A 12,176-nucleotide genomic window follows, 5' to 3' on the forward strand; every position below is an offset into this window, starting at 1 on the left:
CCTGCCTGTGCTGTTTCAGTCCCTGAGCCTGCGGAGGTTTGTTCCTGGACTAGCCGCTGCGCTCTGCAGCCACGACCCCCCCACCCCCACCCCAGAGGCCCGCCTATGCCTTTTCTGTCACTGAGCGTGGAGGCTTGAGCTTGGGGCAATTACTGCAGTCTCAGCCAAGCAGACTCAGTGCTTAGGGCAGAGGCCACTGCTGGCCACCTTGCCAAGCAGGGATGTTCGTGCTTGGGGAAAGGGGAAGTGCAGGGGGTTGAATAGTCTCCACTCTCAGTCCCTGGAGACGTCCACAGGTGACTTGGTTCCAAACTGTCCCAGCTCCCGGGTTGTCCTTCTTGCCCAAGAAGCCTTTCAAATCCATTCAAAACAATAAAAAGGGATCTTTTGATTTTAGCAACGCAGGAGAGAGGCTGAAGGAGCACATGACCAGTTGGAGCCCTTGGGATTGGCTACTGTGGCCTGGTGGTGGCGAATTATTTCATCTGGAATTAGTCTAACCTTGCTGGAAGGTATACTTCCAATGAACAATAAGTGAGGTTGCTCACAGCTGTCTTCTCTATTGCTACATGATAAACATCGAGTCCAACAGGCTTAAACCCACACTTTGTTTAAGTCTCAGAATTCTGAGAGTTGGCTGGGAAGTCTACAGGTCACAGCAAACATGGAAGCAGGTGCAGTATTCCTGCTAATCTACCCACTATCTTCCGTCTTCATTCACGTGACTCAGCTTTTAAGAGTAAGAGTAAGCAGCTGAGAATCCTTAAAAATTAAACTAGGGAGGAGGGTTGCAGAGAGGGCTCAAGGATCACCAGCTGCTCTTGCAGAAGACCGGAGTTCAAATCTCAGCACCTCCATGGTGGCTCACATTACCCTGTAACTCCAGCTCTGGGGGATCTAGCATCTCCTTCTGTCCTCTGCAAGTACTGCACTCATATGCACAGACACAGACAAGCACATTAAAAAAACACAAAACAAACAAACAAACAAACAAACACTAGGCTCTGAAGTCATGAATTTCACTTCTCCTCATAATCTTAGTCAGACTATCACTGGTCCATCCCCCCAAAACTGAATGGTGCATAAACTCATACTCTTCTTCTTCCTCCTCCTCCTCCTCCTCCTCCTCCTCCTCCTCCTCCTCCTCCTCCTCCTTCTTCCTCGTTGTCCTCCGCCTCCTCCTTCTCTGGTGTTTGTGTATGTGTGTATTGTGTAGTGTATGCACATGTACACCTGGCACACTCACCAATAAGCGTGGATGGAGATTAAGGGAGGATGGTAGATACTCTACTTCATCAGCCTTCTGACCCATCAAGACAGGGTCTCCCACTAAACACAGACATAGACTGGGAGCCAGAAATCCCCAGCAATCCCTCTGTCTCCATCTGCCATAACCCTGGGGTCACAAACATGCACAACCATGCCTGACTTTTTATATGGGTGTTGGGGATTTGAACTCACATCCTCATACCTGTGCAGCAAACCCTCTTACCTGCTGAGCCATCTCCCCAGCCCCAAGCTCCAACTCTTTTTGTGAGAAGCAGCAAGTGACTGTATTGACAGGTAACATTGTTTTGGTTATTGTTGGAGAATATATACAACACTGACCTTAATAACAAATTAAATGAAATGTTAGGCCGTTAATGAACTCTGTCTGTCTACTTAATGCTTTCTTATTTCATTCATTCAACATAATGAAGGCACTATGAGCCAGGCAATGTTATAGGCATTGGGAGTATACAATATAGTGAGGGAGAGACAAACGCTCGTTGCATTTAAATTCTTCCACTACAAAGAACAGACAAAGTGAAAACATGTTAAATGCAATGTAGTAGGTAGGAGGACCCTTTAGAGTGAGCAAAGGTTTCTTTGAAGTGGTTTTGAAGTTTTAGGGACAAGTTTTGCTAATGCAAATTTCTAGGTTTGGAAAGAGCTTAGGGTATTCATCCGAAGGAGCAGACAAGAGAGGAGCAGTGAGTGAGGATGGCTCAGATAGTCACGGAAGCAGTCAGCAGGCCAGGTTTTCAAAAACCATGAAGGGCATGCAGGGAGTTTGGATTTAACCCAGAGCCATAGGAAGTAGCATAAAGGCTTTCAATTGGAAATGTTACTGATTCGTGTTGGTAAGTGGACTCCACTCCGACTTTGGAGAGCAGATTATGGCTTATGGTAGCAGGGTGGCACAAATGAGGGTGCTGGCTGCAGTTCCGACGAGTCAGCAGATCAGGGAAAGACTGTCATAACTGCTGCTCGTGGGTTACACACAGGAAAACATCTCTCGGGATCTTCTGAAAAGTGAGGTGAATGGATGAGGGGGAAAATACTGGAAGAAGAAAAGATTTTTATTTTTGGATAAAGCATGCTATGCCTGCTCAGCAATTTGTAATTGAGCGATAGATAGATAGATAGATAGATAGATAGATAGATAGATAGATAGATAATGACTTGATTCATGGTTTATACAAATCTTTGTGAGAATAAGCTATGCTACAACAAAGTGCTATATGACCTGGGAAATTAGAATGAATTATATGCATTTAAACACAAAGTTGCTAAGCGAATTAGTATTCCCATTAGCATGATAGCCTTCCTTTTTTAGGGTTTTCTACTTCTCAGGACCATATGGGGTTGAAGCTCTCAACAGTTTTGGACCCCAAAATGGCAAGGCAATCTATCTCATTTTAATACATACTAACCACAGAAACAGATGCTTGTGTGAACATTGAGATTTGTAGAAGCTCTTTAAAGTGTTTCTTATTTTTTATAATTGGTTACATGGAGCCTTTGAAAGAGTTTGGCTTACCAAGATTTTTTGTCAAGTAAGTAGGTAGGCAAAGTTCTAAACAGAGCATTGTGACTCTATCACAAAGTTATTGCTACTCAGGCTGTTAGTTAATGACTTATACTACCTTTCCTACAAGAAAAGCTTCATATTCAACATACAGAAGCACAGAATCAATAGAGATAGGGTGGCTTGAATAGGTATGGCTCCTAGAGACTTATGTGTTTGGATGTGTAGCCCATAGGGAGTGGTACTGTTAGGAGGTGTGGCCTTGCTGGAGGAAGTGTGTTACTATGGGGGTGGACTTCGAGGTTCTATATGCTCAGACAATGCCTAGTCACACAGATTTTTCCTGTTGCCTTCAGATCAAGATGTAGAACTCTTGGCTCTTCCAGAACGATGTCTGCCTGCACACTCCCATGTTTGCCACCATAATGATAATGGACTAAACCTCTGAGTCTGTAAACCATCCCCGATTAAATATTTTCCTCTGTAAGAGTTGCCTTGGTCATGACGTCGCTTCACAGCAATGGAACCCTAACTAAAACAATAGAAATCCCAAATGGCTGAGAAACACTTAAAGAAATAAATGTTCGTCCAGAGGCATACTACCCTGAATGCACCTGATCTCATCTGATCTCAGAGGAAATAAATGTTCAATATTCTTAGCACTCAGAGAAATGTAAATCAGAACTACTTTGAGTTTCCATTTTACAAGTGACAGAATGTCTAAGATAACACAAGTGGTAGCACATGCAGGAAATGTGAAGACAACCAAACACAACAAAACAATGTACAATCAAATAAGGCTAAAGCCCTTACATGGAATGTGTGTCTCCTTGCAGATAGCCAAATACCGAGGCTGATACTACTACAAAGGGTAGGCCTCTGTAAACTGACAGTGGTGCTCCATGTCAGAGGACAGCATCCACACAGCTCACTGACTGTGAAAATGTTGAGTTGGTGCCTGCAAGGAACCTTAACATCTATGATCTACTCTCTTTGGTGCAGAAAGACACACTGCAAGACACTATTCAGCCACAAAACCTTTGACCTACGTTCTGTCTTGCCTGCATGATGGTGGCAAAGAACTTGTGGGAATGGCAAGTCAGTATCTGATTTAACCTGAAGCCCATCCCATGAAAGGAGGGGTCACCACTTGCATGGCCAGGGGCTGAAGACTGGATAGCCCAGAGCATAGGGTAGAACCAAACATGACTGGTCTAAATAAAAGAAAATAAATCAATGAAATAATTTCTAAAGATATTCTGCTATAGTCATAGATGAATGCTTTATCTAGCCATCATCATCAGAGAGCCTTTTCCCAGAAGAAGATAGGAGCAGATGCAGAGAGCCACAGGCAAACATTATGTGGAGAAAGACTCTAGAGGTTGCCATTGGGATCCCCCCTCAGACATCAGGGAAACCCATGGAAGAGAAAAGGGAAATATTACAGGAGTTAGAGGGAGTGGAAGACACCAGTAGAATACAGCCTACTGAATCAACAAAGCAGGCCTCATATGGACACACAGAAATGGAAAAAGCAAGCATAGGGCCTACATGTCTTTGGACTAGGTCCCCTGGGTATGTTGTTGCTGTTAGCTTGGTGTTTTGTGGGACTCCTCACAGTGGGAACAGGTTTGTCTTCAAATCTTTTGCCTGCTATTGGGTTGCTTTGTCTAGCCTCAGTGTGACAGCTTTTGCCTTATATTACTGTATTTTGTTTTGCTACGTTTGGTTGTTGTCTTTTGGAGACCCATACTTTCTTAAGGAAGGCAGGGAGTAGATCTGGAGGACAGGGGCATGAGGGAAGCTGGGAGGAGTAGAAGGGGAAACTCAATGAAATACTACTCAGCTATTAAGAACAGGGAAAACACGAAATTTGCAGGCAAATGGTGGGAATTAGAAAAGATCATCTTGAGTGAGGTATTCCAGAAGCAGAAAGACACACATGGTATATACCCTGCCAGCAGACTGACTTCCCACCCACTTTTATGAGTCAGTTCACTCATGAATCTCACAGTGAAGTACTACAATTATGGGGTCAGTGTAGTTATAGCCCAAGGTACTCTCAAAAGATTAACATAGTGAAAATGGCCGTCCTGCCAAAAGCCATCTTCAGATTCAATGCAATTGCCATCAAAATTCCAACACAATTCTTTACCAACCTAGAAAGAACAACCGTTAACTTCATATAGAAAAATAAAAGACCCGGGATAGCCAAAACAATTTTGTACACTCTAAGAACTTCTGGTGATATCAGCATCCCTGATTTCAATATATACTACAGAGCAATAGTAATTTTTTAAAAAACCATGGTTTCTATGCAGATAGAAACAGGCAGGTTGATCAATAGAAATTAATTGAAGACCGAGAAATAAACCCACATACCTACGGCACTTGATTTTTGACAAAGAAGCCAAAACCACACAATAAAAAAAAGAAAGCATCTTCAACAAATGGTGCTGGTCTAACTATATGTCCAAATGTTTGAAAAATGCAAACAAACCCATATTAATCATCCTGCACACAACTCAAGTTCAAGTCAATCAAAGACCTTGACATAAAACCATAGACTCTAAATCTATTAGAAGACAAAGTGGAAAAAAGTTTGGAACTCATTAGTATAGGAGACAATTTCCTGAACAGAACACCAACAGCACAGGCTCTGATGTCCACAATTAATAAATGGGATCTCATGAAACTGAGAAGCTCCTGTAAGTCAAAGAACACTGTCAATAGAACAAAATGGCAGCCTACAGATTGGGAAAAGATCTTCACCAACCCTATATCAGACAAAGGCTGATATCTAAATATACAAAGAACTTAAGAAATTAAACACCAACACATCAAATAATCCAATTAAAAACTGGGGTACAAAGTTAAATTGAGAATTCACAACAGATGATATCAAATGGCTGAGAAGCACTTAAAGAAATGCTCAACGCTTAGCCATCTGACAAATGCAAATCAAAATGACCCTGAGATTTTACCTTATACCCATCAGAATGGCTAAGATCAAAAACTCAAGAGTCAACACATGCTGGAGTTGTGGAGAAAGGGGAATCCTCCTTCACTGCTAGTGGGAATGTAAACTTGTACAACCCCTTTGGAAATCAATCTGATGCTTTCTTAGAAAATTGGAAATAGTTCTACCTCAAGACCCAGCTATACCACTCCTGGGCATATACCCAAAAGATGCTCCACCATACAGCAGATACACTTGCTCAACTATGTTCATAGCAGCTTTACTCATAATAGCCAGAATCTGGAATCAGCCTAGACATCCCTCAACTAAAGAATGGATACAGAAATTGTGATACATTTATACAACGGAATACTACTCAGCTATTAAAAACAATGAAATCATGAAAATTTCAGGCAAATGGGTGGAACTGGAAAAGATCATCCTAAGTGAGGTAACCCAGACCCAGAAAGACGCACATGGTCAGTACTCACTTATAAGTGGATATTAGACCTATAGTACAAAATAACCATACTATAATTCACAGAGCCAAAGAAGCTAAGTAACAAGGAGGGCCTACAGGAGGATTCCAGAATGTCACTCAGAAGAGAAATAGAAATAGACAGCAGAAGTGGATGAAGAGAGAGAACTGGACAGGAGATAGAATGGGGAAGGAAACAAGGCTGGGGACAAGAAAGGGGGAGAATGGGGGTGGGAGGTGAGAGGGCTGGGAACAAGAAGGGAAACTGAGGGGAGACCTCTCTTTGTCAAACTGTGACAGGGTAGGCTCCTGGGAGGATAAAGAATGAACAAAGATTGAGGGAAGGTCCAACCAATAACTGGACCAACCTGAGACCCACGCCACAGAAGAGAGGCAGCCCCTGACACCATTAATGATGCTCTGCTTTGCTTGCAGACAAGAGCCTAACATGACTGTACTCTGGGGGGTGGGGGTGGGGGCTCCAGTCAGCAGCTGATCTAGACAGATGCTGGGCCTTGCAAGCCAAGCATGAGGCAGAGCTCAGAGGAACCTGTGGAAGTATTGGAGGAAAGATGAAATAACTGGAGGGGACAGGAACCTCACAAGAAGACCAACAGAGACAACTAACCTAGTCCCATGGGGGCTTACAGAGACTGAGACATCAACTAGGGAGCATGCATGGTCTGGACCTAGGCCCCTGCACATATGTGGCCGATGAGTGGCTTGGCCCTTATGTAGGGTGCCTGGCAATTGGAGGGGGAGCTGTTTCTAACATGGACTCTATTGCCTGCTTTTGGATCACTTCCCCCTGGCAGGCTGCTTTGCCTGGACTCAGGGATGAGAATATCTTGTCCTGGTGTGACTTGTGCTGGGGAGAGTTGATACAGGGGGAGGTGGGCCCCTCTTTTCTGGGGGGGGGGAGGGAGAGAAAGGAGGAAGGAGGGGAAGAGTACTGGGAGAAAAAGAGAAAGGGTGCATCCTTGGGATATAAAGTAAATAAACTGAAATTAAAAAAAAAACTTATTTTTCATTAAATAGGTTATTATTACTAAAATATATATTCACTTAAGTGTCAAGCAACAGGAAAGTTGAAGTTTCAGGACATGGGTCTTATCTTCTCCATTTACTGTGTGTCTCAGCATGAACATTGACTTAGGTCAAACTTCAGGTTGCTGACCCGCTGTGCCAGCTTTGCAGCTGCTGCAGCCAAGCCTTTCTCAATGGAGGCAACTCTGGTACCCTCATGCACAGGACAGTCCTGCTTCAGTAGTGTTGGGATCACACATGGCCTAGGAATCCATGGGGCATTATCTGAGGTCTTCCTCTTCTTTGGTAGAGATCTCAGAACAGGGTCACCATCATCATCATCATCATCATCTGACTCCAGAGTTAAGTAGATGTACTTAGCATCCTTAAAGCGTGCTCCCAACCTATTCTGATCCTCCACATTTTTTCCCTTACTCTCGGTTCTCCAGTATGCTAGACGCTTGATGGGCCATTTCCCTGTGGTGTGCTGAGAAACAGGAGTGTTAGACACTGTGCCCAAGCTGGAGCTCTCTTTGCCTTGGTTCTGCCCACCACTCCAAAATTCCTTTAGGCCAGAGGGAGCTGGTGAGGGTGGAGAATGCAAGTCAGCCAAAAGCACAATGTTCTGGAGAGCCCCCTTACTGTTGGAAGAGTCTGTTTCCTCAGTGCGAACACAGCCAGGTCCTCCTGCCTGTCTGCTGGTGTTAACCACCTCAAGAACTCTTCCAGAGCCACTCCCACTCCTAGGCCTGCCTTCAAAGCCTTTCACCATTTCTTCATCTGTTTGAGAGTTGTCCTTAAGGGTAATCTCGGTTTCCCCTGGTTCAAATCTCTTTTTAATCTGCAGCTCATCATTTGTATCCAGGTCGAATTTGTCTCCCATGACTTGGTCTTTCACTAACCTTGAAATATCTTTCTTCTTTGTTATTCTGGTGCTCCAAGAATTGGAAAATCTCTTCACTGTCTTGGTATTGCCATTAGCCATCAATGAAGCCACCACACTCTCATTCCCATCAAAGACTTTGGCAGGTTTTGAATAATCATCTGATCCATTCAAGTAGGTACTAGTGGTGTTAAACTCTGTGTTTAGGGAAGACTTTAACTTCGGTACTTGATGATTGCTTGGCTGCATGAGGTCACGGCTATGCTGGCCAGCAGGCGCCAAAGCCACACTCTGTTGGCCCTTTTGTTCTGCCTTCTTTGAGAGGTTCCTATACCTTGAGGCTTTCTTTTTTGAAGCCCTTTTGGAGGGCAGTGCTAATATAGATTTGGATACCGAAGTGGAACGAGTTGGCCTAGTTAAGGAAGAGGAACTGGTGGGGAAGAGTTGCTGGAGCCTGGAAGTAGAACTCATCTTCTGGGTGTTCTGTTGGAAGATATCTTCAACCAGACAAATCTCCTTAGCCAGATCTTCAATGACCTGGATGGCCTGCACTGACTTCGGAATCTCATTCTCATGCTCTGGCAGAACTTCTTTCCTTGTCCAGGTTTGAAAGGCCACGTTCAGAGCTTTGCTGCCACGAACTAAGTAGGAGGCAGGGTACCTCCCGTTCTCTCTTAAACCTTCAAAGATGTCTACGATGTTTTTTCCCACATGCCAGCAGATGGCCTCGAAGCTGGGGAATTTAAAGCGGTCTGCTGTCTTCAGCTGCTTCTCAGTCTCATAGGCCTTGAGCTGCATCTCAATATTAAGACTGTGTAAGAAGTTTCCGGCAAATGCTAGGCAATCCACAGGGGTCAGGGCAGCATGGATCCATCCTGTAGGAATGAAAAGTGTCTGTCCTTGCTTCACAGAACACTTGTAGCACTTATCCACTTGGTCATCAAAGAACATCTCTTTTCGGTTAGAGGAGTTGCTCCAACACTCAAAAAGAGTCAGATTAGCATCGGTTGGGTGGATCAGGTAGAAGATCTTTTCACCGGTAAGCACATGGTACCAGACTGAAGTACCACCAGATTCAATGTGAAAATCTGTATAGCTGTCCTTAACACTCATAAGACAATACTTCTGTAGCTTGGGTCTCTCAAAGCCACACTCTTCTGGCCGTAAGTTTTCAACCCAGGAAAGCTTACGAACTATCTTGGGCATCTCTACCATATTAGAAAGCCTGGTATTAGAGAATTCCAAACTAACAACATTAAAGACCTTTTCCCTCTTCTCACTGTAATAATATTTCACAAAATCCCTTAGCATCATCTTGCAGTTAGCCTGACAGGCCACGTCAATCACATCAATCTCTTTGTCAGAACCAACAAACTGTTCCACATCTCTGACAGTGAAGGATGTTGGGGGGAGTGTCATCCCCAACCCATCCTTCTTCAAGACAAGGATGGGCACACTGAAGCTACTCTCTTCCAGGAATTCCACTGTCAACTGACTTCCTGTGGGTTTCAAGATCACTTCCTCAGAGCTTTCAAAAGTTTTATGCTGGAGATGGTGGATAAAGACAGGGCTCCCAGTCTTCACAGGCTCCCTCTTGAGAACTCCATGCTCATTAGAAGAACCACGCCACTTTTTCATAATGGAAGGGCCATGTAAGACTGCACAGTTAGGGCAGTGGTAGATGTCAATGTCAGCAGCTTTCTCTTCTTCAATACCAACGCAACTACCATGAAACCAGTCCTGGCACAGATCACACTCTATCATGAAGAGATTCATATCATAAGGCTGTCGACAGAGACAATACACAGGCACTGAGGCCATTTTCACAGGGTATATGTCAAGGTTTGTGGGGTTAAACGAGGATAAGAAGGTAGCAGCAAGCACCCTCCCTGGATGATGACAGATCACTGGGACCCAGCCTTTAGAATTTCCTTCTCTGAGAGACAATAGGGAGATAGTTCTGTGCCTTGACCTACCTTTGAGCCATTCTTGGCCAGCTTTCTTTGGCTCTAAAGTCAGTGATAACTTTCTGGAGTTTCATATACAAACCTGAAGGCTCTCAAGAAGCCCCTGCAACCTCTCTGTTGCTGGGCTCTTGCTTCCCAGGTTCTAGAACTTTCCACTCCCATTATGATGCAAATTACAGCATAAAGAATGAGGGCGGGGCTTGGGAAGAGACCTTTCATTCCCCAAAGAGAAGAGACCAGAGATGTAGAAATCCTTCCCTGTTGAGTCAGGTTATTAGAAAATTACCTCAAAGTCTTTAAAATCAAGGTAAGCAAGACTAGTCACTTAAGTCACAGTTCTGGAGTTGGGTTCTAAGACGTACATTGAACCTTTTCTTCCTTTTTAATGCCATTCCTTTCCAATCAGTAATGCATATCATTAGCCCTAAACCTGAAATAAACCTCAATTTCGTGCACTTTATACATGCCAGGGATGGCCTCACACCCCTGATGACAAAATAGATCTCTTCAAAATTGCTGTAAATGAAAAACAAGAACAACAACAAATCTCTCAAAACCCTGATACTAAGTGAAGATTTTTTTTCAGCACCTCCAAATGTCAAGCCTCGAAAGCTGGCAGTCACCTCAGACTAACCACAGGCTCTCCTGTACGCGCATTTGATGAGAGAGTTTATCTTAGAGTCTCAAACTAACAAGAATATCTTTGTAACCCCCGAAACTTAAGAGAAAAGTTTTATTCCTCCATGACTGAAATAAAGCTTTTCATACCCCAAACCTGGCAGGAATGTCATCTCTTGAAAACCCTACATGGACCTCCTCGGTCTCCAGGCTCCAGGGACTCCTAGACCTGAGCAACTGAGTGAGGCCCAGAGTCTCGGCTGTGAGGTGTCACTGCACAGAGGCCGAAGGGGCCAGCTCTGCCTCCACAGACAGCATCCATTGAATTATAGGGCTGTCACAGTAAAGGCCGGAACACTGGCCCACTTCTAGATCGCAAACTACACTGCTTTGTGCGCTCAGGACAGCCTGTGAGATGCAATTCCCCGGGGTTTTGTGGGAGGAAATTAGGGGCTGCACACAGGGAGATCAAAACTATAACTCAAGCTGGAGGACCTGAGTTCACTTCCCAACCTCACAGAGTGGTGAGAGATGACAGCTATCAAAAGCTGTCCTATCCACAAGTACGGTAGTAGAGCACTCACACATTTAACTAATTATACATATAATATTACATCAGAGTGTATATTATACACAGTACATCATATACCATAATTTTATATAATATAAGATAAATTACTATCTAATCTGTAACATAATCTATAATAATATCTAAAGTACATAAACAATAATATGTTTTATAATATATAACATGTAACATATAATGTATATTAGGGAATATAAAATATTTATGATTGATTGATATATGATATATATGATATATGATTGATATATAATGTATGATTGATATATGGTATGTGATAAATGACGTGTGGCATATAATATGTGATATACATGGCATATGATATATGATATTTATCATTCACTGTATGTTATATGATATATAATATAGAATGTATTGTATAATATATAGCGTATAACATGTAATATCTGACATAAAATATGTAATATAGCATGTACAATATGTACTATGATATTATAACATTATATGTTATGTTGTTATAATATTAATGTTATATTAATACATATAACTACATTATAATATAATTAATATAATGCAATACAATACTATGGTATACTACATTATATTATATTATTATTATATTGTATTGTATTGTATTGTATTGTATTGTATTGTATTGTATTATATTATATTATATTATATTATATTATATTATATTATATTATAATACAGGGCCTATATATAAATATAATGTTATATTATACATAATATGTTATGTATTGTATTATATATCTTATGTGTTATATGATTGATATATAATTGCTTATTTTTATATTTATTAGTATGTTATATTCTCATATATTATCTATGCTATAAATATATATAGTATGTAATATATAATATAATATAATTCTATAATATAAAATACATA

At 42.2% G+C, this 12,176-nt stretch overlaps 1 protein-coding gene across 1 annotated transcript; it reads right to left on the minus strand.

The window, feature by feature from the left end:
- Nucleotides 1-7,363: 7,363 nt before the first annotated feature.
- LOC110559649 (histone lysine demethylase PHF8-like) lies at nt 7,364-9,958 on the minus strand. Its single transcript, XM_060370856.1, has one exon. It carries the CDS (start codon nt 9,956-9,958, stop codon nt 7,364-7,366), a length of 2,595 nt encoding a protein of 864 aa, XP_060226839.1.
- Between the last annotated feature and the right edge of the window lie 2,218 nt (nt 9,959-12,176).

This window comes from Meriones unguiculatus, chromosome 17 (genome assembly GCF_030254825.1).
Source record: "Meriones unguiculatus strain TT.TT164.6M chromosome 17, Bangor_MerUng_6.1, whole genome shotgun sequence".
NCBI classification, from domain to species: domain Eukaryota; kingdom Metazoa; phylum Chordata; class Mammalia; order Rodentia; family Muridae; genus Meriones; species Meriones unguiculatus.